Here is a 27,192-nt window from a genome sequence, read left to right as displayed (position 1 = left end):
ACAGATGTTGTCGAGAATGTTAATAATCAATGTTATTAATTCAGACCCCACTAATTTGGAATTGACCAGTTTAGAATATAGTGGATTCAAGTTTACCTATGGACTATATGAAAATGCAGTTACCTGCTGCATACCATCTCTCCACCCCCTCAATAGGGTCTTAATTCTCCACTGTAACAATAGTTCCACTTTGTTCTCATGCTATAGCAGTGAGAGGGAAAAAGTGGGGAAGGAAAAATGGAATAATGGAACCAGTCTAATATCTCAGCTGAAAGGCAACATTTCTGAAGTTAAATCCCATTCTAGAACAACAAATTTTTTCTCTTGCCTGTATACTGGGCTGTTTGATATGCATATACTGGTTGATTAATTAGTAAAGGCCCTAAATCCTAGTTAAGGCCCTAAATCCCCTTCCGATTCTTAAGTGGGAGGAGGGGTGTCCTGGTTCTACCCATTTAAACCAATTAGAAAAGCAGCATAGCCTTCTTTGGGAGAAGGATCATTGTGGTGCTACAGGTGCACCACATGGCAGCAGCTGAGTAGCTCACTGTTGTTTAGAGCAGCCTGCCTCCTTGGTGCTAGCCTTGGAGATGCCTATGTCAGAGCTGCCTGTTACCCCAGAGATACCCATGTCTCCAGATAAGCCAGTGGCCCCAAAGACATCCCTGGCCTCAGAGATGCCTGGGTCTCTGGAGAAGCCCACATCCTCAGAAATATTTATGGCCCTAAGGCTGCCCATAACCGCACACCAGTCATGGTGGCAGTATGCACCCTGGCTTTTTACTTGATCCATCTGAGCTTGGAGGCCTCCTTCTGTGGACAAGGTGCCATTCCCCATCAAGGCATTCAGATCTCCATCAATAGTCATAAAGTCAAAAGAACTGGTCAAAGGACTTCCCAGATGCGGAGGTGATAAATTTCCTAATTGAGAGCAGGTGCAGACTTCTTCTAGCGGCTCATCACAGGCTTCCAATTTCTGTTATGGGAGCAAGGAATGGTTGAAAACAATTATAAACAGGGGGAAAACTAGGCAAATATCACATAGAATTGCAGGGATCCTGCCTACTTCACTTATATGGTAGGAAATGACCTTCGTCCTCCCACCCACCTTACCCCTAAACATCCTTTCGTCATCATTTGACATAGTGCTTTAAAAGCCCTACCATTAAAGATCCTCAAGGGGATTGTGTCTATAAAAATCTTCTTTTCTGATAAATGAAATTTTATTACTGGGAGCAGGGGGGCAAGGTGGCGGTTCACTAACACTTACTGACTACCTCTTATGTGCCAGACACTTTACATACAGTATTTCCTTTTATACTCATAAGAATCCTATTAGTTAGGTATAAGCTGTATTTTACAATGAGGAAACAGGCGCAGAGAATTTTAGTCACTCAAATTCACACATTTAGGAAGTAGTAGAGCTGGTATCTGACCCTGCCTCTTTTTAATGTCAAAATCTATAACCTGTTTACTACATCATGCTACCTCCAATGGGTATTTTCACTTTCAGGGATAACACAACGATTCACTGCTACTTTACAACAGTGATGCTTAACTTTCTGGGGATCATAGACCTTTCTGATATCTGAATAAAATGATGGACCTTCTTCTCAGAAAATTGCATGCATACACATATGTGTATACAAGACAGCATATTTTCAGGTATAATTCCAGGGGCTTCACAGATGCCCTAAAGGCATCTGTGGACACTTGTGGGTTCATGGACTCCAGTTGAGAGCTCCTGCATTAGAGAATAGGCATATCATTTTCATTTTTCCAGAAATCACAAAATCACAAACATAGACAAAAACTGTGATAACCCCTGAAGGAAAAATCTAAATGGGTAGGTAGCTGGGGGCGTCGTTCAAACTTTACTTCATCTCGTATGCTTTTGTATTCTGCATATTCTAACTTTACACTTGAACTTCCTTTTTTAAAACATCAACAGGGTTGTTTGGGTAATAATATTATGGACAACTTTTGTTTTTTCTTCTCTGGATTAAAAAGGAATGTTAATAATTATATATATATTTAAAACTTACTTAATATTCTACTATAATCAGAGAATGATTATGAATGAATCTGATTCTTTCTCAGGAATCAGGCAGGAATAAATGAGAGCACTGAGTCTAGAATAAGTGACCTGCTCTGGGGGCCTTATTAACAGCTACAAGAGAAGGCAGGATATCCCAGGAAGGTTTTCCTACTTCTCAGTTCTGCCTAGGGCTTGGTCTCCCCAGGACTGCTTGCTTCCTTGTTTCCTATAATTTTAAGTCACGCTTCAGTTTTCCAGTTTTCCTTCTTTTTCCTCTTTTTTTCAAAAAAATGGAACAAAATAACTAAATACTGCCTCCCAAGAGGACATCCAAAAGTTTGAGATCTGATGTAATCATAATACATTTATTTTCACAATCAAAGGTATTTGTTTACTTATAGGAGAAAGAAAAGCTATGCCTTATCTACCCTAAAGTGGGTTCACGCCCAGTTCCTAAATAGCACACCCTTTCCAAGAATTCTTTTCCAAGAAGTACTCCTCCCCTCTCCTTCAGACACACCCTTTAGGACCCCTAGATTCCAGAAGCAGTTCAGCATTTTTCATATTTTGAAAGAAAATCCTTGTTGACTTGTTTAACCTGTCATTAAAAACAAGTGTCTTACTGGTTTTGCTGGTATTATAAAGTAATATCAACACACATAACATGAGCACTTAATGAACAGTTTGAAATCTACATGGGAAGGAAATGAGAATTTTATAAGGTTTTCCTAATAGAAAATATAACAATTTCATTGTTCTTATAAGTACACCCAAGATGTTATACTTATTCTCTTGAAGGATAACAAACATGCCAGTATGACTTCCCTGTTGCTCCCTCTTGTTTCTCCTAATTACACGCAAATAAAAAAAGGGATCCAATTCACTTGTTTAACTAGCTGACTGTGATACTTACCACATTCTATGGGAAATAAGAAAAAGAGTGGTTGGTGCCTCAGAGCTCTGTAGACACAGGACATCTGGAAGCCAGAAAGTATAACAAGCCAGCCAGGCAGCTTCTCACAAGTACCAATTCAACTCCAAGTGGGCTGGGCCTACTCAGAAGTGGATAAAGGATATCATTTTGATATTTTTCTCCATACCTCTTCTAGTTTGTGCACATCTGCCTCCAGCACTATTCTCTGGTTCTTAACTTTCAGGAGGCTCTCTAGCATACTCTGCTTGGGATGCAGCCCTCTGTCAAAGCGGTTATACATCCCACACCAGAACCTTAAGTAAACAAAAAGAAAAAAGTGGGTTAGCTTAACTAGAGGGATAGATTACTTATTTTTTCCTTATGTTAAGAAAATATTACCCTGGTAGGTAGGAAGATCTCAAAAGGAAGGCAATTTTAATGACATTAAAAACACTTGACAAGGTCATAATTGAAGGGTAAAGTTCTGAGCAGAAAAATCTCTGCTGGAAGAGACACTTAGGATGTGAGCAAACTTGAACTTCTTTAAATAATTTTTAAAATTATGTGAAACTTTTTATTTTGAAAAAATATAGATTCACATGCAGTTTTTTGTTGTTTTGTTTTTTTTTTGTTATCCTCACCTGAGGACATTTTTGCCATTTTTTGTTCAGATAGAGTGGGAGGTGGAGAGAGAGAGAGAGAGAGAAACATCGACGTGAAAGGGACACATCGAGTGGCTGCCACCAGCACAACCCAACCAGGGCCGGGGACAAACTGCAACCGAGGTAGGTACGTGCCCTTAGCGGGAACCGAACTCGGGTCTCTCTGGACCACAGGCCGACACTCTAACTGCTGAGCCAAACTGGCCAGGGCTAATTTGTATTTTTTAATCCCTTTTTTTTCACCCATTTTCCAAATCCCCTCCCATCTGGCAACTCTCAAAATATTCTCTGTATCTGTGTCTGTTTGTTTTGCTTGTTTATTTTGTTTTTAGATTCCACATATAAGTAAAATCATATGGTATTTGTTTTTGTCTGACTTACTTCACTCAGCAAAATACCATCTAGGTGCATCAATGTTGTTACAGATGGCAATATTTTGTTTTTATAATATTTTTAAGATCAATGACAGAGCATTAGGGGACGGGGCTGTAAAGGCTGATAGCACCCTAGCTGAGGCACAGAAGTACTTCATTACTTTTCCCATGTGACTGACAATGATACCACAGAGTGTGGCCTCATTAATGCAGGGTGGTGGTGAATGTCCTGACTCTACACTAGTCCTCCTCTGATACTATCCAACTCGGGAGAGGGAGAGATACTTTATCATTGCTGAGTGGAGGTGAAAGTTCAGGGTGTGCACATGATGTGTACTGACAATGACAGGAGGAGAATATCTAGTGGGGATAAAAATCCTTCTCTGACCTTCTCTGTGACACCACCTTAGAGGGGAAGATGTGGGGATATTTGGGTACTTGCTACAGCTTGAAAAGGGTAGAAACCTGGGCTACCTACTTGGCCTTTGCTGGCTTGGTGGGATCACTATTTATTTACTTATTTTATTATCATTATTTTTATTGTTGGAAGTATTACAGATGTCTCCCCTTTTTCCCCCATTGACCCCCTTCTTCCCGCTTCCACCCCCATCTTGCCTTCCCCAGCCTAGTGTCCATGTCCATTGGTTGTGCATATATACACATAAGTTCTTTGGTTTATCTCTTCCCAGCCCTCCCATCCCCGCCCCCACAATTTATTTATATAGTTTGACTAAAGGTAAGCAGTTATGGTCTGAGTTTTCTGTCTTAGTAGGCTGTCCCTTTCCTAGTCTTTGGCGAGATAAAACAGGCTTCTCCTAATGCATTTTCCCCCCTGTATCCTTAATGTTTCTAGGCTGTCAGCTTTTTTAGCTCCAAGTCTGGGATATATGAAACAAAAAGGAAACCCACAGAACTCACCATAGTGTTGTTCCTTCAGTCTTGTGGACCCTAATCAGTCTGCCTTCTTTTCTCTACTGTTAATACTTGTTTAATGTTTGTTTTATAATGTCCAGAGGTTTTAGTTTACTTAGTGGAGGAGTAGGATAAAATATTTCTATCATATGTTCCCCTTGATCTGGTTTTCATTTCTCAAAGAAATACAGGAGAATTTTTGGCACCATAATTATCAAGAAGCACTTGTAAACTAGCATCACTTCACTGAGGCATTCTCATTTGAAATAGCTAAAGCTAAGAAGAATGATGACAACAAAAAATGCCTATCATTGGTGACATCACTGAAAATGGTGAATTGGGGATTTCCAAAACTCCATCCCTTCACTAAAGCAATGATTAAGCAGGAAAAAGCAGCAATAATCAAGTTTTTTGAAAGTTCAGAATCTAATAAAAAAAAATGTATAACAACCAGGGAAACGCTTAATGTACAATAGAGTTGATACAGTTTGATAAGAGCGTGTGACTACATTTTTACTTATCTACCTGCATTTTGACTTACCTTCAATCCCCAACATAGCAGCAGCTTTGGGGATGGCAGTTTACATTAACAATGTGGCTTTCTGGTCCCAGAGAGGGAAAGACAGACCTTTTTATCGAAATATTGTGGTTGTGTATTTTTACTTCTCTGGTATCCCCTGAAGGATGGGCCCAAGGGCTTATTTTGTTCAACTCAGAACTTTATCAGGGCTGGAGTGGCCCTCCAAACAAGGTTGAAAGAATTTAAAGACAAGGAGGAGCCTTCTGGACAATATCAAAAGAATTTAAAGGCAAATGTACTACAACTAGACAGTTGAGGCAAGGGATAATAGATGGGGTAAGCAGAAGACATATTGAAAAGTCTGGGAAGAAGGAGTTTTAGGAAAATGATACGTGGGAAAATAAGAGTACTAAAATACTCCTGTCTATACCAGGGTATGTAGTAGGCCAGGTACATGCCAAGGGCTAGACACGTGCTCAGAAAAGACCTAAAAGGACCCTAAACTTTCACCTGTGACTGATTTTTAGGCTCTGCACAGCAGGAAGTGAAAGCAAAGGGAGAGTTATAAAGGGCCTGGCTAAGCAATGATGGTGTACACCAACACAGAGCCAATCTGCAAAGAGATGACTTATTTTTATTATTTGGCATTTAAGGAAATATCTGTCAAATCACTAGCTGACCAATTAACTAATAGAAGGCGAATTTACTCACCACACCTGTCAAAGAATACAGCCTTGACAAAAATAGTTTATAAAAGTCACTAATCAGTTACAACCCCCAACAAGTAGCAACAAGCCTTAAAGAGAGGGGATCTGATTTCCAGAGTTAATATATTATAATATTCAAACTGTCCAGTTTTGAACAGGAAAAAATATAAGAAGCATAGAGAAAAACAAGAAAATATGACCCACTCACAGGAAAAAAAAATTAATAGAAATTGTTCATGAATAAGCCCAAACATTGGTCCTACTAGGCAATACTTTAAAGCAATTGTCTTAAATATGCTCACAGAACTAAAGAAACCCAGGAAAATGAAATCTCACCAAGTGATGAGTATCATTAAAGATAAATTATTAAAAGTAACTAAATAGAAATTCTGGAAATAAAAAGTACAAGAAGTGAAATGAAAGACTCACTAAAGGAATTCAACAAAAGATCAGATTAGACAGAAGAATAAATTAACTAGAAGACAGATCTTTTCAGATTGCCCACTCTAAGGGGTAGAAAGAAAAAAACAATGATGAAAAGTGAACAGAGTCTGAAGGACCTGTGGGAAACTATTAAGTATACCAACACACACATAACGGTAGTCCTAGAAGGATAGAAGAGGTAGAAAGGGGCAAAAAGAATATTCGAAGACATAATGATCAGAAACATCCTAAATTTGATGAAATACATGAATCTAAATATCTAAGAAGCTCAAGAAACTTCAAGTAGGATGAATTAAAAGAGCTCCACAGTGAGATATATTATAATTAAACATCAAAAGACAGAGAATCTTGAAAGCAATAAGATAGAATCCACCTACCTATGACATACAAGGGAATCCTCAATAAGATTAATAGCTGATTTCTCATTGGAAATTACTATAGCCAGAAGGCAGTAGGATCACATATTTAAAGGGCTAAAAGAAAAAATTCCTGTCAACCAAGAATTATATATCTGGCAGAACTATCCTTCAGAAATGAAGGAGAAATGAAGACATTCCCAAATAAACAGGGACTGAAGGAGTTAATCATTAGTAGCCTTGCTCTATAAGAAAAAAACTAAAAAGTAATCTTTAGGCTAAAATTAAGATACTATGCAGTAATTCAAAGTATACAAAGACATAAATAATACCAATAAAAGTAATCCATTAGATGAATATACAAGCAAGCAATATTGTAATTTTTATTTGTAATTCCTCTTTTCTTCCTTAAAATTAAAAAAAAAAAGATAATCATAGATCTATGTTAATGGGCACACAATGTGTAAGATGTAATTTATGAAAACAATAATATAAAGAGGAGAACAAAGCTGCTTGGGAGTATAAGATTTTGTAGACAATTGAAGCAAAGTTGGTATTAATTGATACTAGACAGTTATGAATTTAAGGTGTTAATTGCAATCACCAGGATGACAAATAAGAAAATAACTAATAAGTATACAGAAAAGGAAAGAGAAGGGAATTAAAATTATATACCTAAAATATTGATTTAACACAAAAGAAAATAGTAATGGAGAAATTAAGGAATAAAAAAATATATAAGATACATAGAAAATCAGTAGCAAAGTGGCAGAAGTCTTTCTTATCAGAAATTATTTTAAATGTAAATAGACCAAATTTTCCAATTAAAAGGCAGAAGTTTGTAAAATGGGTTAAAAAAGATGATCTAACTATATGCTGTCTTTAAGAGACTCACTTTCGATTAAAAGTGAAAATGTTAATGGATAGAAAAAGATATTCCATGCAAACAGTAATCAAAACAGGGCTGGTGTAGCTATACTAATAAAGATAAAATAGACTTTAAGTAAAAAATTGTTACAAGAGACAAAGAAGGACATTATGTATTCATAAAAGGGTCAATGCATCAAGAATATATAATTATAAACACATGCACTTAACAATAAATCCCAAAATATATACAAAGCAAAAATTCATGAAATTGAAGGGAGAAATAGACACTGATAGAACTGAAGGGAAAAATATACAGTTTTACAGTAATAGCTGGAGACTTCAATATTCCACTTTCTATAATGAATAGAAAAATGAGGTGGAAGATAAAAAAAAAGAAAATAGAGGACTTGAAAAACATTATATATTAATTTGAACTAATAGACATAATAGAACACTACACCTAAAAACAGCAGAGTAGCCCTGGCCGGTTTGGCTCAGCGGTTAGAGCGTTGGCCTGCAGTCCAGAGAGACCGGGGTTCAGTTCCCACTAAGTACACATGCCTCGGTTGCAGTTTGTCCCCAGCCCTGGTTGGGTTGTGCGGGTGGCGACCACTCGATGTGTCCCTTTCACGTTGATGTTTCTCTCTCTCTCTCTCCCTCCCACTCTATCTGAACAAAAAATGGAAAGATGTCCTCAGATGAGGATAAAAAAACAAACAAAAACAAAAAAACAGCAGAGTATACATTGTTCTCAAATAATACCCACCATTTACAAAAGAGGTACAATTCTCCAGGATATAACTTATGTTAGGTCTTAAATAATTTTTTTCTTGATTTTTTTCCTTTATTGATTTAGAGAGAGAGGAAGGGAGAGGGAGAGATAGAAACATCAATGAGAGAGAACAACGATTGGCCACCTCCTGCATGCCCTCCACTGGGGATCAGGCCTACAACCTGGGCATGTGCCTTGACCGGGAATCGAACCGGTGACCTCTTGGTGCATGGGTCAATGCTCAGCCACTGAGCCACACCAGCCAGGCCTTATGTTAGGTCTTAAAACAAGTCTTAATAAATCATAAAACATTAAAATCATGCAAAGTATATTCTCTGATCACATTGCAATAAAACTAGAAATCCATTACAATTACAAAAGGAAAATATGAGCATTCACAAATATGTGGAAATTAAGCAACACACATTTAAACAATCAATTGATCAAAGAAGTCATAATGGAATTAAAATTACTCTGGGAAGCTGTAGAGAGAGAAATTTTGCAAGAAAATAAAAAGCATCAAAATCGGAAAGGAAGAAGTAAAACAATCTCTATCTAGGAATGACATGATCTTATATATACAAAATCCTAAGGAATACACAAAATAAACTACTAGAGCTAATAAATCATATTCAGCCCCGTCTTGTACTCCATTCACTTGTGGTCAGTAACACAACAGCTTCTATACTTTTTTGGAAAAGCATGGCAAACAATACCAACACTTTCTATTTCTCTGTTTTTCTTTCTCTATTTTGGGGAAGAGGATGGGAAGAAGAGAAGTTATAAGGAAAGACTGAGAGGAATAAAGCAAGCTACATCCTGACTGGTTGTTATTTCTTATTTATTTCCCTATTCAATTAATAGCAAAACCCTGAAAATCTAAAGGAGGGTGGTCTTGTTTTCAGGGGCAGCAAGGAATGGGATGTGGAGAGAATGTCCTACTCCACAGCCACGATTGTGGAGATAATGGCAGCTATACAAGGAGAGGCAAAGCAACTGAGACCCCGGGGTCTGCTATAAGAAAGAAGGTGACAGCCTAGGAACTTACTGAATGTTGTAAGGCACAGTGCTAGGATTGAGCATCCCATACATAGTGAAGCCTTTATAGAGAGGGTTCCTGAAGTCTGATTTCCTCTGAGCCAAGAAAGGCCACACGGAATAGGTTTTCTCATAGACTCTGTCAAAAAAAAGAAAAACAAGCCAAAAAATTAAAAGCAGCAAGCAAGTAATATTAATAGTCCTGTTGAACATGATAATCAGACAGATTTTACTAATAAGTAACCCAACTCAAGAGATGGATAGTATATGATAGAGGGAAAATGTTAATAAGGGGCTAATGAGCATTGATTAAATAAAGAACTTTCTGGACTTCGACTTATCCATTTTTTAAATGAATAAGGTTAGAGAGTTCCACATTGGAGAGCCTCTGCTGTGGAGTAACTATGTGATATTAGGAATGACCCTAGGTTTCTCTGGGCCTGTCTTCTCATTCATATAATATGACCTCCAAGGTCTCTTCCAAATCTAGGAGTCTATGAACTGATCACCTTTCTAGTTTTAAAAAATCTGGAATTGCCTGACCAGTGTGGCTCAGTGGACTGAACATCATCCCATGGCCTGAGAGGTCCCTGTTTGATTCCTGGTCAGGGCACCTGCCCAGGTCTCAGGCTCAATCCCCAGTAGGGGGCGTGCAGGAGGCAGCCACTTGATGTTTCTCTCTCACATCGCTGTCTCTCTCTCTCTTTCCCTTCCTCTCTCTCTCTCAAAAAATCAATTAAAAATATTTTAAAAAAGAAAAAACAATCTGGAATACTTTTTGAAATTCTGGTAAGTTAACAGACAGCCTAGAAAGTGAATTTCTGGCTCTTCTGTATTTCATTTTATTTCAAGCCAGCTTCTCTTCCTCTCAGAAGGTATAAAACAGTAAAAGACAAGTGGTAATTTATATTAGTAAATGCCTGTGGGTTATTCTATATGAGCATCTAAAGACTGTGATATTTATGTTGTAAGACTAACTCTTATACTTTAGTTGAGACCATGGGACCTTGCTCACCAAGCAAGTTAACACCTGAGAAAGTTTGGATCTACTGGTCCCCAATAAGAGCTGCTGTGTACATTAATGGGAAGATTATTTGCACACACTGTCTCAAGGAACAGAACAAAAAAGAATGGTATGGATGCTAGGACCTAAAATTGTAGTCTTTTAACTTTGATAATCCTCAGACCATTCCAGTGAGACCAAAGGCCCTGTATATCTCTTTGTCATTTGTTGTTGGTTAAAAACAGAAAAATATATTGCAGAGGTAAGGTAACTAATATTTATTATTTACTATGTGTCAAACACTGTTCCAGACTGTATGTAAAGTACCTCATTAAATTTTGTGATATTTTACCCCCAAATTAGTAATGAGAAAATGAGACAAAAATTATTTTGCTAAAGGTCACATAACTAGCCTGGCCAGTGTGGCTCAGTGGTTGAGCATCAACCCGTACCAGGAGGTCGCCAGTTTGATTCCTGGTCAGGGCACATGCCCAGGTTGTGGGCCAAATCCCCAGTATGGGGCATGCAGGAGGCAGCCAGTCAATGCTCTCTCTCATCAATGTTTCTATCTCCCCTTCTCTCTTCCTCTCTCTCTCTAAAATCAATAAAGAAAAAAAATTTTTTTTAAAGGTCATGTAACTAGAAGGTAACACAGCCAAAATTTGAACCCAGGTCTCTCTAGTTCTAGAGCCCATGCTTTTCCTTTTATGAATGAAATGAAACTCTGCTTATTTTAAGTAATCACTATTTTAAATTTGTCCTCACTCAAGGACTTTTTTTTTTTTTCATTTATCTTCAGATACAGTGGGAGGGAGAGAGGAAGAGAGAGAGAGAAACATCAATGTGAGAGAGACACATAGAGTGGTTGCCACCCACACGACCCCAACCAGGGCCGGGGACAAACTGCAATCGAGGTATGTGCCCTTAGCAGGAACGGAACCTGGGACTCTCTGGTCCACAGGTCGATGCTCAAACCACTGAGCCAAACCAGCCAGGGCAGTATAATATGTGTTAAAATGTTCAACTTTTGTACTGTTACATGGAGATTCAGATTTGTGTGGGGAATGGGTCTAGGATATATTAGCCTCACTTTTAGAGGGTGGAAAAAATAATATGGACCCTGGCTGGTGTGGCTCAGTTGGTTGGAGTGTCGTCCCATACACCAAAAGGTAGAGGGTTCAATTCTGATTCCTGGTCAGTGCACATACCCAGGTTGTGGATTTGATCCCTGATCTGGGCACACGAGGAAGCAAATGATCAATGTTTCTCTCTCACATTAATATCTCTCTCTCCTTTCCTCTAAGGTCAATTTTTTTAAAAAGAGTATGGAAAAGATCTTGAATTTTAATTCCTAGACAGAATTAATGTGTCTAAAAGCATTTGGGGAAAGGGTAAGAAAGGTCTGGTTGCAAAAAGAAAAAGATGCATAGATGTTACTAAGTAAGTACAATGTTAAAGTAGCAAGACCCATCATTCTTCTCTGGATTGACAAGAAAACCTAAGCACAAAGAGGTGATGTCACCCAGGATACTTCATAGAGGTGCCTGAGAACTTAAGTTAACTAAACCAACAGCTGTGAAACAAGAATAGGTAGTGAGATAGCTACTTCACTGTCTTTTTTTCTTTGTCTCTAAAACAAAAACAATACTACTCACAGAAACTCTATTTTGTCAAACTCAAAAAGTACGTATGCTATGGATATTGTGGGGATGTTCGAGTTCAAGTCTGGTACGAATTCCATGGCCTATAGGAGCTGGGAAGATTATATTAGAAGTGGACTAAGAATAAGCAATAAGGAGTAGTGAGAACTGTGGCAAACAAGAGTGGGTTTGCCTCATCCAAGCTGAGCAGCTGTTATTCAGCTCTGATTATTGCCATGAGAAAACGCACGTCCTATGTTGCCACAACTCTTGATTTTTCAGAATAGTTTGGCACAATGGTTTTTCTATTTAGGATAAAATCCTAAAATAACTGAATTTTTATGTGAATTATCCTGATATTTAAATGTTGGCAACTAATTCACAGTTTAAAAAATACACAGACTAGCCCTGGCCGGTTTGGCTCAGCGGTTAGAGCGTCGGCCTGCAGTACAGAGAGACCCGGGTTCGGTTCCCGCTAAGGGCACGTACCTCGGTTGCAGTTTGTCCCCGGCCCTGGTTGGTCGTGCGGGTGGCAACCACTCGATGTGTCCCTTCACATCGATGTTTCTCTCTCTCTCTCTTCCTCTCTCCCCCTCCCACTCTGTCTGAACAAAAAATGCAAAAATGTCCTCGGGTGAGGATAAAAAAAAAAAAAAAATACACAGACTAAACAAAATCATGCCTGTTGAGCTAGATTTGGCTTATGAGCTGCCATTTTGTGATCTGATACAAGTGATAAAGGACTATTCATTGCCTGTACAGTAAATGATTCTTTACAAAGTTAATGCACATCCATTGTTTCAGTGGTTCCTCATGATTTCTCTGAAAAGTAGGTATTATTATCCCTATTCGACAAATGAGGAATTTGAGGTTCTGAGGACTCCCCATGAAAACACTGAGTGTTTATGCTACAAAAGTTCTTTTTTATCATTGTCATCTCCTCCTCTTTCCTGAATTGCTGTCCCAAATTCAGGGTGGTTGGCACATTCCTTTTGTAGTAACCCCGTCTCCCTATTTAGTGTTTTCTCACAAACTGAATTCACCTCATATCTTCCCGATCCTTCTGGCAGTTTCCAAGGAAGTTCCCAAATTGGCAGGAAAAAATATGGTCATGGATCTCCAGCAGGAAGATTTCATTAAACTCAAAGGCACAAGGAAATTGTTCCATCAATTGCCAGATACAGTCTAGGAACTGGGTGAAAACAGGGGATACTTCTTTAGGGTCCCCTTCCAAATGGCCACACCTGAAAGATGCCAAATGAAAGTAAAAAAGACAGTGGTTAACATCAAGGATTAACTGTTTGGAATAAACTATGATGAGGTCAGCTTTTGTCTCTGTTGGCATTGGCAAAAAAACACCTGAAGCCAAAATGCCAACCAGAATCTCAAAGCTCCTTAAACCCAACAGACTTCTTAACTGCTGGCATTCCTTCACAATCATCCAGATTTTAAGGCCTTTGGTCATCTATTCTATTTCCTCTTATGCCATCTTTATAACAGAACTTTCTGCAATTATATAAATGTCCCATATCTGTGTTGTCCAATATGGTAGTCACTAACTAATTAAGCACTTGAAATGTGGTTAGTGTGATTGAGGACCTGAATTTTTAATTGTAGTACTAATTTTAATTAATTTAAATTTAAATAGCCACATTTAACTCTATGTGAGCAAGGACAACGTTTATGTTGTTTACTGTACAGTTCTTAACACAAAATAGATATATAATAAACACTTATTAAATGAATGAACAAACCCCATTATAGAACTATTTAGTGTTTCCTCTCCCATGATGCCTTCTATACCAACTCTAATATCCATTAGAAACTTTGTTCTGGAAACAAATATGACATCCTCACCTTCTACATTATATGTTCTACTTTCTGGTTTCATTAAAACATACCTGGCCCTGGCCAGTTTGGCTCAGCGGTTAGAGTGTCAGCCCACAGACCAGAGAGTCCCGAGTTTGGTTCCCACTAAGGGCGCGTACCTTGGTTGCAGTTTGTCCCCAGCCCCGGTTGGTGTCAAGTGGGTGGCAACCACTTGATGTGTTTCTCTCTCTCTCTTCCTCCCTCTCTTCCTCCTACTCTATCTGAAGACAAATGCAAAAATGTCCTCGAGTGAGGAAAAAAAAAAAAAAAAAAACATGCCTGGCCTGGCTGGTGTGGCTCAGTGGTTGCTCAGCGGTTAGAGTGTCGGCCCACAGACCAGAGAGTCCCGAGTTTGGTTCCCACTAAGGGCGCGTACCTTGGTTGCAGTTTGTCCCCAGCCCCGGTTGGTGTCAAGTGGGTGGCAACCACTTGATGTGTTTCTCTCTCTCTCTTCCTCCCTCTCTTCCTCCTACTCTATCTGAAGACAAATGCAAAAATGTCCTCGAGTGAGGAAAAAAAAAAACAAAAAAACATGCCTGGCCTGGCTGGTGTGGCTCAGTGGTTGAGCATCAGCCCATGCACCAAGAGGTCACCAGTTCGATTCCCGGTCAGGGTACATGCCCGGGTTTTGGGCCAAATCTCAAGTCGGGGGGCATGCTGGAGGTGACCAATCGATGTTCTCTCTCACCGACGTTTCTATCTCTCTCCCTCTCTGTTCCCCTCTTTCTCTCTAAAAATCAATTAAAAAAAAAAAACCTTAAAAAAAAAATGCCTCACCAAGGACACACCTCTTCCCAGAGCCCAAATCAAATGGAGAATGCTCATTATTCCACTCTCCACATACCATAATCCTAAAACAAGGCAAAGTTGGAATTAGCTTTCTCCTTGCTCCTACTACTGCTTTCAAGTTCTCCTTTCTACTCTTAAAAAGACTTCCATTATTGGTCATGCTGTTTAGATTACACTACCTTCCCCTTCCTCACTGTTGTCTTCTACCAATCTCTGGAATAGGCTATTATGAGGTCACTTTTTGTGACCTCGTATTACGAAGAATATGATTCCCGTTTTAAGTCTTATCTTTGGAGTACAGGCGGATGACCTACATTGGCTTGGCAGGTTGCTTAACTAACGCAAATCTAATTATCTTCACTGAAGTTTTCCTCTACTTCACTATCAACCTCCCATCACCATGGCCATAGGCTGGTTCCTTAAATTACCTAGAGGTTTGTACTCCACTTTGAAACTTTAATCTCAATATCCTACTCTGACCACGATATACTTCCAATATTACTGCTGATATTACTTCCTCCAACCCTTATCTCTGGACCTCTCAACTTCCCAGATTCCTACTGGCTTCCCTTTCTTCCTTATCCAGCCTAAACTTTATGGTCTGCTCCATCAACTAATATCTCCCCATTTTCTTCAGCTTTCTGGTCTTGTCATTATTCTAATTCAAAATCCAACTATAGATGAGCCTAAAAGCTATGTTCTGTGCTCCCAAATCCAGACTGATAAATGCTTCTTGAGAATATTATAAAATAATGCAAACTGATGTCATGTGAAATAAAGTCTCCTGTGACATCAGAGGAATGGCAGCATGAGAGATCCTCTTAGTCTCTCCCCTTGGAATTTCAACAATTTAAACAGCTATAACTCAACAAAAGACTCTCTGCTCAACATACAGGAATGTCTGAAATCTCCGCACATTGAAACAACTGGGAAAAGACAAGGGAGGTGAGTAAGGAGAGGAGCCATGGATGCAGCCCTGCAGCTGGGAGCTCATGGTGGGGCTCAGTTCGAAGAGGGGAGGAATTGGGTTGTGGCTGGCAATCCCTTCAGCAAGGAGGAGAAGAGAAATTAAGTAGGTTATTTCTGCAAGAATAAGCAGTATAAGCTGTAGCTGAGCCCAGAAACCTGGGAACGACACAGCACAGGGGTGCTGCTGTGGTTGTTCAGCAGTCAGTATTCTAGACAGAGAAACAAAGCCATGGAGCCCTGCCACCCAGTAGATTCCCAGAACTTGCCTCAATTTGCCCTTGGTGTTGGATTACAGAGCACATTATCGGCAAACCCAAGAACTGGTACTACAGAATCATTACATCCCTGAACAAAGGGTGCACTACGTGATTGGTCTCAGGTTGGGGCACAGAGGGGACCCTGCAGAGCTCCAAGATCACCATTACTGGGAGGGCAAAACAAAAAAGGTGGTCAGGCCCTGGCCAATTTGGCTCAGTGGTTGGAGCGTCGGCCTGCAGTCCCAAAAGACCTGGGTTCGGTTCCCACTAGGGGTGTGTACCTCGGTTGCAGTTTGTCCCGGCCCTGGTTGGGTCGTGCGGGTGGCGGCCACTCGGTATGTCCCTTTCGCGTCAATGTTTCTCTCTCTCTCTCTCTCTCTCGCTCTATCTGAACAAAGGACGAAAATATGTCCTCAGGTAAGGATAAAAAAAATAAAAATTAAAGGTGGTCAGGCTCCCCCAGCCAACCCAACCCCCATACATCCTGGTTACACTGATGGCAGCCAGAGACTGTGAGGGTTCGCACTGGGATTTCAACTGGTGATTCAGCACCACCTACTGGAGAAGAATAGAAAGACCTCTTTGTATTCATCTAGAGATTTGTATCCATGCTAGAGAAATGCCACTCATTCATAGATGCCTAGACAGAGAAGGAATCCATCAAATACCATGAATAACCTTGGTAGCAAGGCAGCTCAAAAAGAAAATTAAAATCTCCAGAAAGCAAACTTAAACACATAGAAATATATGATATAAACAACAGAGACTTCAACACTGCAGTTATGAAAATATTCAATGAGATACGAGAAAATACAGACAGGCAATTTAATGCACTCTGAAAACAAATGAAAGAATAAAAAAGGACTATAACAAAGAGATTGAAACTTTATATCTATATCTATATTTATATCTATATCTAGATAGATAGATAGATATGGATATATTTTTTTAGTCCTCAGCTGAGGATATTTTTCTATTTATCTTCAGATAGAGTAGGAAGGAGGGAGGGAGAGAGAAAGGGGGAGAGAGAGAGAGAAACACTGACATGAAGGAGACACATTGACTGGTTGCCTCCCGCATGACCCAACCAGGGCTGGGGACAAACCGCAACTGAGGTACATGCCCTTGACTGGAATCGAACCCAAGACTCATTGGTCCATAGGCCAATGCTCTAATCACTGAGAAAACCAGCCAGGGCAAGAGATTGAAACTTTTTTTTTAATTTATTTTTTTATCCTCACCCAAGGACATTTTTTGCATTTATCTTCAGAGAGAGAGGAAGGAAGAGAGAGAAACATCGATGTGAGAGAGATACATCAACTGGTTGCCACCCACACAACCCCAACCGGCGCCAGGGACAAACTGCAACCAAGGCACATGCTCTCAGCAGGAACCGAACTGGGACTCTCTGGTGTGTGGGCCGATGCTCTAACCGCTGAGCCAAACCGGCCAGGGCAAGAGATTGAAACTTTTAAAAAAGAACCAAACAGATCATTCTGGAGAGGAAAAACTGAATAAAATACATCAGGAATGAACTAGTGAGCATAGGAAACAGAGCCAACCAGATGGAGGAAATAATTAGTGAAACAGAAGATAGAAATCTAGAAATGATGCAGAGGGAAGAAAGGAGATTGAGTATTAAAAAAAAGGAAAAAATATATGAGAACTGACTCTATCAGAAAGAGCAATATAACAGTAATAGGCATATCAGAAGAAGAAGAGAGTGAAAGAAACAGAGAACCTATTCAAACAAATAGTTGATGAGAGATTCTCAAACCTATGGAAAGAGCTAGATCCTCGAATCCAAGAAACAAACAGAATACCTACTTACCTCAATCCAAAGAGGCCTTCTCCAAGGCACATTGTTTTAAAACTGTCAAAAATTAATGACAAAAAGAATTCTCAAGGCAGCCAGGGTAAAGAAGAAAGTAGCCTACAAAGAAAAACCCATTAAGTTATCATTGGACTTCTCAGCAGAAACCCTACAAATCAGAAGAGTGTAACCAAATATACAAACTACTAAAAGTGAGAAATTACCAGCCAAGAATAATATATCCAGCAAACTTATCCTTTAAATATGAAGGACAGCCCTGGCCAATTTGGCTCAGCAGTTAGATCGTCAGCCTGCGGTCCAGAGACCCGGGTTCGGTTTCCGCTAGGGGTGTGTATCTCGGTTGCAGTTTGTCCCCGGCCCTGGTTGAGTTGTGCAGGTAGCAGCCACTTGATGTGTCCCTTTCAATTCGATGTTTCTCTCTCTCTCTTCTTCTCTCTCCCTCCCACTCTATCTGAACAAAAAATGGAAAAATGTCCTCAGGGGAGGATTAAAAAAGAAAGACAAATAAAGACTTTTCCAGACATACAGAAGCTGAGGGAATTTATCACCATAAGACCTCCATTGCAGAATATACTCAAGAGGATTATTCTACCTGAAACAAAGAACAACAGGTCAAAAAACTATGAGTAAGAGCATCAGAAAACTTACAGCATAAACAGGGATAATTTGTGACAATAAAAACAAAAGGAAGGGCTAAAGGTCTGAATTTGCAAAGGAGGATGGAGATCAGATATATACAGAAGAAAAAGGACTACTGTATATATAAAACTTCCTTCTTCATAAACCTAAGGGTAACCACACACACATAAAAACAAAACTAAGGCACAAAGCTTTATAAAAAGAGGGAACAGAGGAAAGAAGTATGGAATACCACCAAACAAAAACAACACACAGAAACACAAAGAAAAAGAACCAATAGAGGCACAAAACTATTAGAAAACAAAAGATAAAATGCCAATAGGAAATCCTCATACACCAATAATTACCCTAAATATAAATGGACTGAATTCACAAATAGCCCTGGCCCATTTGGCTCAGTGGTTAGAGTGGTGGCCTGCAGACCAAAGAGTCGTGGGTTTGATTCTGGTCAAGAGCACATACCTCGGTTGTGGTTCAGTCCCCGGCTCTGATTGGGGTCGTGCGGGAGGCAACTAGTTGATGTGTCTCTCGCACATCAATGTTTATTTCTCTCTTCCTCTCTCTCTCCCTCTCCCTCCCATTCTATCTGAAGATAAATAGAAAAATATCCTCAGGTGAGGATTTTAAAAGAAAAGAGGCACACAATAGCAGATTCTAACAAAAAACAAAACCCAAACATGTGCCACCTTCAGGAGACACATCAAAGCTGCAAAGAAAAAGTTGGACTCAAAGTAAAAGGGTGGAAAGTGATTCTCCAAGCTAAAAACATCCACAGAAAAGCACGTGTGTCCATACTTATATTTGACAAAATAGATTTCAAGATAACAAAGGTTACAAGAGACAAAGATGGGCATTTTATAATGATAAAATTGTAATGACACTACATCAAGAAAACATAACACTTCTTAACATATATGCACCCAATCAAAGAGTACCAAAATACATAAAGCATCTACTAACAGAACTAAAGGGAGAAACTGACAAAACACAGTCATAGTTGGGGATCTTACTACTCCATTGATAGCTCTAAAAAAAATCAATAAAGAAATATTGTCCTTGAATGATACATTAGACCAAATGGACATAATTGATATTTACAGAGCCTTTCATCCCAGAACATCAAATTATACATTCTTCTCCAGTTCACATGGAACAATCTCAAGGATAGACCATATGCCAGGTCACAGAACTAGCCTCCACAAATTCAAGACTAAAATTGTACCAGGTATATTCTCTGACCACAATGCTTTGAAATTAGAATCAAATTTAAAAAGGAAGTAAAGAAACCCACAAATATGTGGAAAGCAAACAACATATTACTAAAAAATGACTAGGTCAAAGAAGAAATAAAAAGTGAGATCATAAGATATATAGAAACAAGTGAAAATGATAATACGCCGTATCAAAACTTCTGGGATGCAGCAAAAGCAGTAATAAAAGGGAAGTTTGTATCATTTCAGGTCTATCTCAAGAAATAAGAGAGATCCCAAGAAAACAACCTAACATTACATCTTAACGAACTAGAATATGATACTTGTCTTTCTCTGTTTGGCTTGTTTCACTTAGGATAATACTTCTCAGGTCCCTCCATGTCATCTCAAAGGATAAACTTATATGCATGTATGTTTAACCAATGGACATGGACAACAAAGCTGGGGACAGGGCGGGGAAGGAGGGGGAGGAGGGTGTCAGTGGGGTAAAAAGGAGAAACATCTGTAACAAAAATAAATTTTAAAAAAGAAAGAACTAGAATAAGAAGAACAAAAGGAACCCAAAGTCAGCAGAAGAAATGAAATAATAAAAGTTTCAACAGAATTGAATGAAATAGAGAACAAAAGACTATACAAATATTAATAGAACAAAGAGATGGTTCTTTGAAAAGATTAATCAAATTGACTAACCCCTGGTTAGACTTACTAAGGAAAAAAGAGAAAAGACTGATATAAACAAAATCAGAAACGAAAGAGGAGAAGTTATGCCCTGGCCAGTTTGACTCAGTGATTAGAGCATTGGCCTGCGGTCTGGAGAGACCAGGGTTCGGTTCCCACTAAGGGCACGTACCTCAGTTGCAGTTTGTCCCCGGCCCTGGTTGGGTCATGTGGATGGCAACCATTCGATGTGTCCCTCTCTCTCTCCCCTCCTCCCACTCTATCTGAACAAAATATCAAAAAATGTCCTCAGGTGAGGATAAAAAAAAAAAAAAGAAAAAGAAAGAGGAGAAGTTACCAAGAACATCACAGATATACAAAAGATCATACTAGAATACTATAAAACTATATGCCACCAAATTCAATAACCTTTTTAAAAGAAATGGATAATATCCTAGAAATATATACCCTTCCTAGACTGAATCATGAACAAATGGAAAATTTAAATAACCCAATCAGCAGTGAGGAAATTGAAACCGCCATCAAAAACCTTCCCAAAATTAAAAGTCCAGAACTAGATGGCTTCACTAGTGAATTCTACCAAACATTCAAAGAAGACTTGATACCTGTTCTTCTCAAACTCCTCAAAACAACTGAAGAAGAGGCAATAATTCCTGACACATTTTATGAGGCCAACCTTGATAGCGAAATCTGGTAAGGATAACAAACAAAGAAAACTACAGACCAATATCTCTGATGAATACAGATGGAAAAATCCTAAATAAAATACTAATAAATCAAATATAACAATACATTACGAAAATAATACGTCATGATTAATTAAGGTTCATTCCAGTGATACAAGGATGTTTCAACATATAAAAATCGAATAATATAGTATACCACATTAACAAAAGATAAAATTATATAATCTTATCAATAGATGCAAAAAAAAAAAAAACATTTAATAGGATATAACATCCATTTATGATTAAAACCCTCAATAAAACAGGTACAGAAGAAAAGTGCCTCAACATAATAAAAGCTATATGTGACAAATGCTCAGCCAATATCATACTCAATGGCAAAAAAAAAAAGAACAGGAACAAGGGAACAAGACAGAGATGCCCATTCTCACCACTCTTATTCAACATAGTTCTAGAAGTCCTAGCCAGAGCAATCAGGCAAAAGAAAGAAACAAAAGGCATCCAAATTGGGAAGAAATAAATTAAAATATCATTTTTTTTACAGATGACACGATTTCTATATATAGAAAACCCTAAAGACTCCACCAAAAAACTATTAAAAACAATGAATACAGTAAAGTAGCAGAATATAAAGTCAATGTATAAAAATCCACTGCTTTCTTATATATTGACAATAAACTTCAGAAAAAGAGATGAAAAAAATTCCTTTTGCAATTGCAACAAAAATAATAATAAAATACCTAGGAATAAAATTAACAAAGGACATGATGGACTTATATACTAAAAACTACAAAGCATTATTAAAAGAGATTGAAAAAGACATAATGAAATGGAACAATATTTTATGTTCATGGACTGGAAGATTCCACATAGTTAAAATGGCCATATTACCCAAAGCAATATACAGATTTAATGCAATCGCCATAAAAATGCCAATGTCATTTTTAAAGATACAGAACAAAAACACATTAAAATTGTATAGAACCACAAAAGATTCCCGTCATAGCAATTCTGAGAAAATTGAACTAAGCTAGAGGTATCACACTACCTGACTTCAAATAATACTACAGGGCTACAATAATCAAAACAGCATGGTACTGACCCCCCCCCCCCAAAAAAAAGAAGAAGACACACAGACCAATGGAACAGAATTGAGAGCCCAGAAATAAAACCACATGTATATGATATTATGTAAAGAGCCGAGGTTCAAGAAAACCTCAGCATATTGCTTGCCAATTTCAAAGAGATAATCTGGAGGACTGGCTGTGAAAGACATGGGTTTGTTAGGACTTCTGTGTACACCAGTGGTGGCTGGCCAGTGAAGTTTTCCATAACACAGGCTTTCACAGTACAGGGTTATATAGAGTACAGAAAATAAAGTAAACTGGGCATGCAGCAGGGCACATGCTTGTGAGCAAGCTATGGTGTGTGAGATCAAGATGCTAGCTGTTTCTCTGCAGTTGTTTATAGTCTGGGCTTACATCTAGAAACAGTTTCTGTTTGGCAATTTCTTGACTGAGGAGCTGGCCAGGCTCCCAAGTTCGGTGCCACAGTACTCATACAGATAACCTTCACTATATTCCCACAGGGTGGGAGGGGGAGTTAGAGCTTGGGAAGGGGCCCATGTTCTCACATACCATACAACATGAACAAATAATTTTCGACAAAATAACCAAAACACACAATGGAGTAAAGAAAACCTCTTCAATAAATGGTACTTGAAAAATTGGAAAGCCACATGCAAAAGAATGAAATTATATTACAGTTTATCTCCATGTACCAAATTTAATTCAAAAGGGATCAAAGACCCAAATATAAGATCTGAAACAATAAATTACATAGAAGAAAACATAGGTACTAAACTTATGGACCTTAGTCGTAGAGAGTATTTTATGAATTTGACCCCAAAGGCAAGGGAAGTAAAGGTAAAAGTAAATAAAATGGGACTCTATCAAACTAAAAAGCTTCTGCATAGCAAAAGAAATTGACAACAAAATAAAAAGGCAACCAACTGAATGGGAAATGCTATTTGCAAACAATAGCTCTGACAAGAGGCTAATATCCAAAATATATAAAGAACTCATATAACTCAACACCAAACAAACATACAAACCAATTGAAAAATGGACAGAGGACCTGAACAGACACCTCTCTCAAGAACAGATACAAATGGCCAACAGATATATGAAATGATGTTCAACTTCACTAGCTACAATGAGATACCATCTCATGCTTGTTAAAATGGCTACAATCAACAAGACGTGTTGAAGAGGTTGTGGAGAAAAAGGAACCCTCATTTGCTGCTGGTGGGAATGTAAACTGGTACAGCCACTATGGAAAACAATATGGCGGTTCCTCAAAAAATTAAGAATAGTTATCATATGACCCAGCAATCCCTCTTCTGGGTATCTACCCAAAAAACTTGTAAACATTTATTCACAAAAATATATGATATGTATCCCTATGTTCACTGCAGCATTATTTACAGTGGCCAAGACATGGAGATAACCAGTGTCCTTTGATAAATGAATGGATAAAGGAGATGTGATACATATATACTATGGAATACTACTCAGCCATAAGATGAAATATTTCCATTTGTGACAACATGGATAGACCTTGGGAGTATTATGCTAAGTGAAATAAATCAGTCAGAAGAAACTAAGAACCATATGATTTCAGTCATACATGGGATATAAAACTGAAACTCATAGACACAGACAACAGTATGGTGGTTACCAGAGGGAAGGGGGTGGGGTGTAAAGGGATGAAATATTTGATGACAGAACATGATATGACTTTGGGTGGTGGAGACAATGCAATATATAGATCATGTATCATAGAAATGTACACTTGAGACCTGAAAGATCATATTAACCAGTGTCACCCCAATAAATTTAATTGAAAAATAAAGTCTCAATACTCAGTTAGAATTTAATTGCTCCCCCATAATCTTTATATATGTCCTTAATACTGTTTTCCTATCAACCTTACAGGTCTTGCAAAATTTAAGCTATCTTCTCAAACCCCAAACCTATTTCACACTGGTGTCTACACCACTGAAAAAACTCAAGTCCATCAAGTAAAAATATCTAACTTCTGTCTCTGACACTCACACACTTAGTTTCTTCACTGTCTGTCCTTCTATCCAGTCTCCATGGAAGAGGTGTTCTTAGTGATAGCTTTAGCTAATCTTTTCATTTGAAGTATAGCTTTAACTCCCTCTTGTTTCCTCAGGAATCTTATTCTGCCAAACATCCACTGTCTCTTTCAAATCCTCAACCTTACATTCTTGAATGTTCTAAAATGCCACCAATTCTAGGAAGCCTTCTTTGCTCCAGAGTGGGTTAGGTTCCTTTGTTTATGTTTCCCTTTGTCTTAGCACTTATCAAACTATACTGTCATCACTGATTTTCTTTTCCATAAAAGAAGAAAGAGAGACTATATCTGATTCAACATAGTCTCCTTAAAACCTGGCATATTGCCTGGCCCAATGTTTGTTGATGAAAGAAGAGTGAATGGATAGAAACAAATGACTAGGAGTGGCAATCAAGTGAAATTAAATGCATAAACACCAATGGAAGAGAATAGTCTTGAATTTTAACTTTCTTGAGGGTAAAACATTTTATGTGCTTTTGAAACCAACTCAGTGTCTGACATAGTATACAGAACATTGTTAGGTATTTGGTAAATATTTGTTGATTGTTCTGATAACATAGTTAAAGCCTCAGTGAGGCTGTCTGCCTTATAACTGTAAGCCCTTGCACCACCCCTTACTAAGGAAAAATCTGTACCTTTCTTTGTTCTTATAAAAGGTATATTTTCTTAGATATTATTTTCTCTACCTGGATGCCCTCCGCAACCCACTGTTCTGTCTGGCAAACTCCTATTCATCCTTCAAAACTCATCTTCAAATGCTGCCTATTTCTGGATACCTGTCCTGACTTCAAAATAGAGTTAAGCACTTTTTCCTCTGTGGCCTGTGATGCCTTGTTCTTCCATGAAATATTTAACAATTTGATATAATTATTTGTACACTTTGAAGGCAGAGATAATATTCTAATCACCTTTGTAGCCCTAGTCCCCTAGCACAATATCTGGAATACTTATTTCTTAATGAAAAGAGATTTATGCCATATTCAACTTACTGCTCCTTCGTACACAAGAACATACTGATTTTGATAAACCTAACCCTAATGACCCCTTCTTAGGCCCTTCCTTTAAAATGAGGATATTTTTACCTTTGGGAGAACTTGTGGCCCATGGATATCCATTCCTTCTCAATCAGGATCTTCATTTTAATACAAAAAAAAAGTTTGCATTAGGGAAATCATAAAATGAATTAGCTATACATATAAAAATATCAAAGCACTTTGCTGAAATGGACTTTGTACAAGTCTGGCTTGAACTGATAATAAATAAAGTTAATTTCCCAAATGATAACTAAGTAAGTAACTTGTATTTCCTTTAAATACCTGTACAGGCTTCCTTCAAATTTCAAATGCTCTCAGGAGAAATTATTCTGGATTTGTATCCAGTATCACATTTCTTTTGGCTTTTACATGATGTGTGACAAACCATTTGAGCCAAAACCAAATGCAATCCTGATAAACATGAAATTAAATTCAACCTATGAAAAAACAGGACTCCAAAGCTAGTACTTGGGTTTGTACCAAGATTTGTCCTTCGTACAAACCTATTTTCAACCTTTATTTATTTATTTATTTAAAAAAGCATTTCTTGCCCTGGCCGGTTTGGCTCAGTGGTTAGAGCATTGGCCTGCGGTCCGGAGAGACCCGGGTTTGGTTCCCGCTAAGGGCATGTACCTCGGTTGCAGTTTGTCCCCGGCCCTGGTTGGTCGTGCGGGTGGCAGCCACTCGATGTGTCCCTTTCACGTCGATGTTTCTCTCTCTCTCTCTTCCTCTCCCTCCCACTCTATCTGTACAGAAAATGGAAAAGTGTCCTCGGGTGAGGATAAAAAAAAAAAGCATTTCTTAAAAATCTGTTTCTTCAGCCTAAGTGTCCATCAGTAGATGAGTGGATAAAAAAGCTGTGGTACATATACACAGTGGAATACTATGCAGCTGTAAGAAAGAAAGAGCTCTTATCCTTTGAGACGACATGGAGGAACCTGGAGAATATTATGCTAAGCGAAACAAGTCAAGCAGAGAAAGACAAATATCACATGATCTCACTTATTTGTGGAATAGAATAAGCTAAATAAATTGATGAACAAAATAAATCCAGAGACATAGAAGTAGGGTACAGACTGACAAAACTCAGAAGAGGAGGTGGATGGGGGAAGAGATAAACCACAGAACTTATATGCATGTACGCATAACCAATGGACATAGACAACAATGCTGGGGACCGGGCAGGTGGGAGTAATGAGGAGGAGGGTGTCAATGGGGAGAAAAGGAGAAACATCTGTAACAAAAATAAATTAAGAAAAATAATTTTTTAAAAAATCTGTTTCTTAATGAAATCAACTAAGAAGCTTTGGGTTCAGAGCCAGAAAATAATCATGAATCTGACATTCAAACAGATATGTTGAAGATGATAAACTCATCTAACAGCCTATTTAAGAGTCATCCTCTTAGCTTTGCAAACTTTTTGAGTCTCCCCTACCCCTTACAACATACCTTCTGATAGGTAAGAAATTATGTTGAATGTACAACAGAAAGTATATAGACTGTAAATGCCTAATTTAGTAGAAAGAAGCTAAACCAAAAAACAAAGCTTTTTTTGTAGTTTTGGAACTCCTTCTTGTAGAAAATAAATTGGTTGAAAGTTCGCCTTGATTTTTCCATAATCTGTCACTCATGCAAAGTAAAATAACAATTTTTAGCTCTCTTACCATGAGACCTTTGAGAGTCCTATAAAATGGATCTAGGAGGATGCTGGCCACAGAGCAGACTTGTGCTGTGCGGTCCCACCCATCAGAACAGTGGACTAAGACACTGGTTCTTTCTATCTTCACTGCCTGTGAAGACAAGAGGCAAAAAGTAGCA

The 27,192-nt window shown here is 38.4% G+C and overlaps 1 protein-coding gene across 1 annotated transcript in view; it reads right to left on the bottom strand.

Moving 5' to 3' along the window:
* Positions 1 to 544: 544 nt before the first annotated feature.
* MTMR8 (myotubularin related protein 8) overlaps positions 545 to 27,192 on the bottom strand; it is a 49,695-nt gene continuing 23,047 nt past the window's right edge. The window contains exons 8-13 of the mRNA XM_036271123.1: positions 27,039 to 27,164; positions 25,423 to 25,472; positions 13,293 to 13,493; positions 9,617 to 9,745; positions 3,139 to 3,265; positions 545 to 976 (exon numbers count right to left, since the gene is read on the bottom strand). Of these exons, the coding sequence (XP_036127016.1) occupies positions 545 to 976; positions 3,139 to 3,265; positions 9,617 to 9,745; positions 13,293 to 13,493; positions 25,423 to 25,472; positions 27,039 to 27,164 (1,065 nt within the window). The remainder of the gene's footprint in view (positions 977 to 3,138; positions 3,266 to 9,616; positions 9,746 to 13,292; positions 13,494 to 25,422; positions 25,473 to 27,038; positions 27,165 to 27,192) is intronic.

The sequence above is a fragment of the Molossus molossus genome, unplaced genomic scaffold (genome assembly GCF_014108415.1).
Source record: "Molossus molossus isolate mMolMol1 unplaced genomic scaffold, mMolMol1.p scaffold_m16_p_2, whole genome shotgun sequence".
In the NCBI taxonomy this organism is placed as follows: Eukaryota; Metazoa; Chordata; class Mammalia; order Chiroptera; family Molossidae; genus Molossus; species Molossus molossus.
Note: the sequence above shows the minus strand (reverse complement) of the source record. Positions and strands in the feature narration are given on the sequence as shown.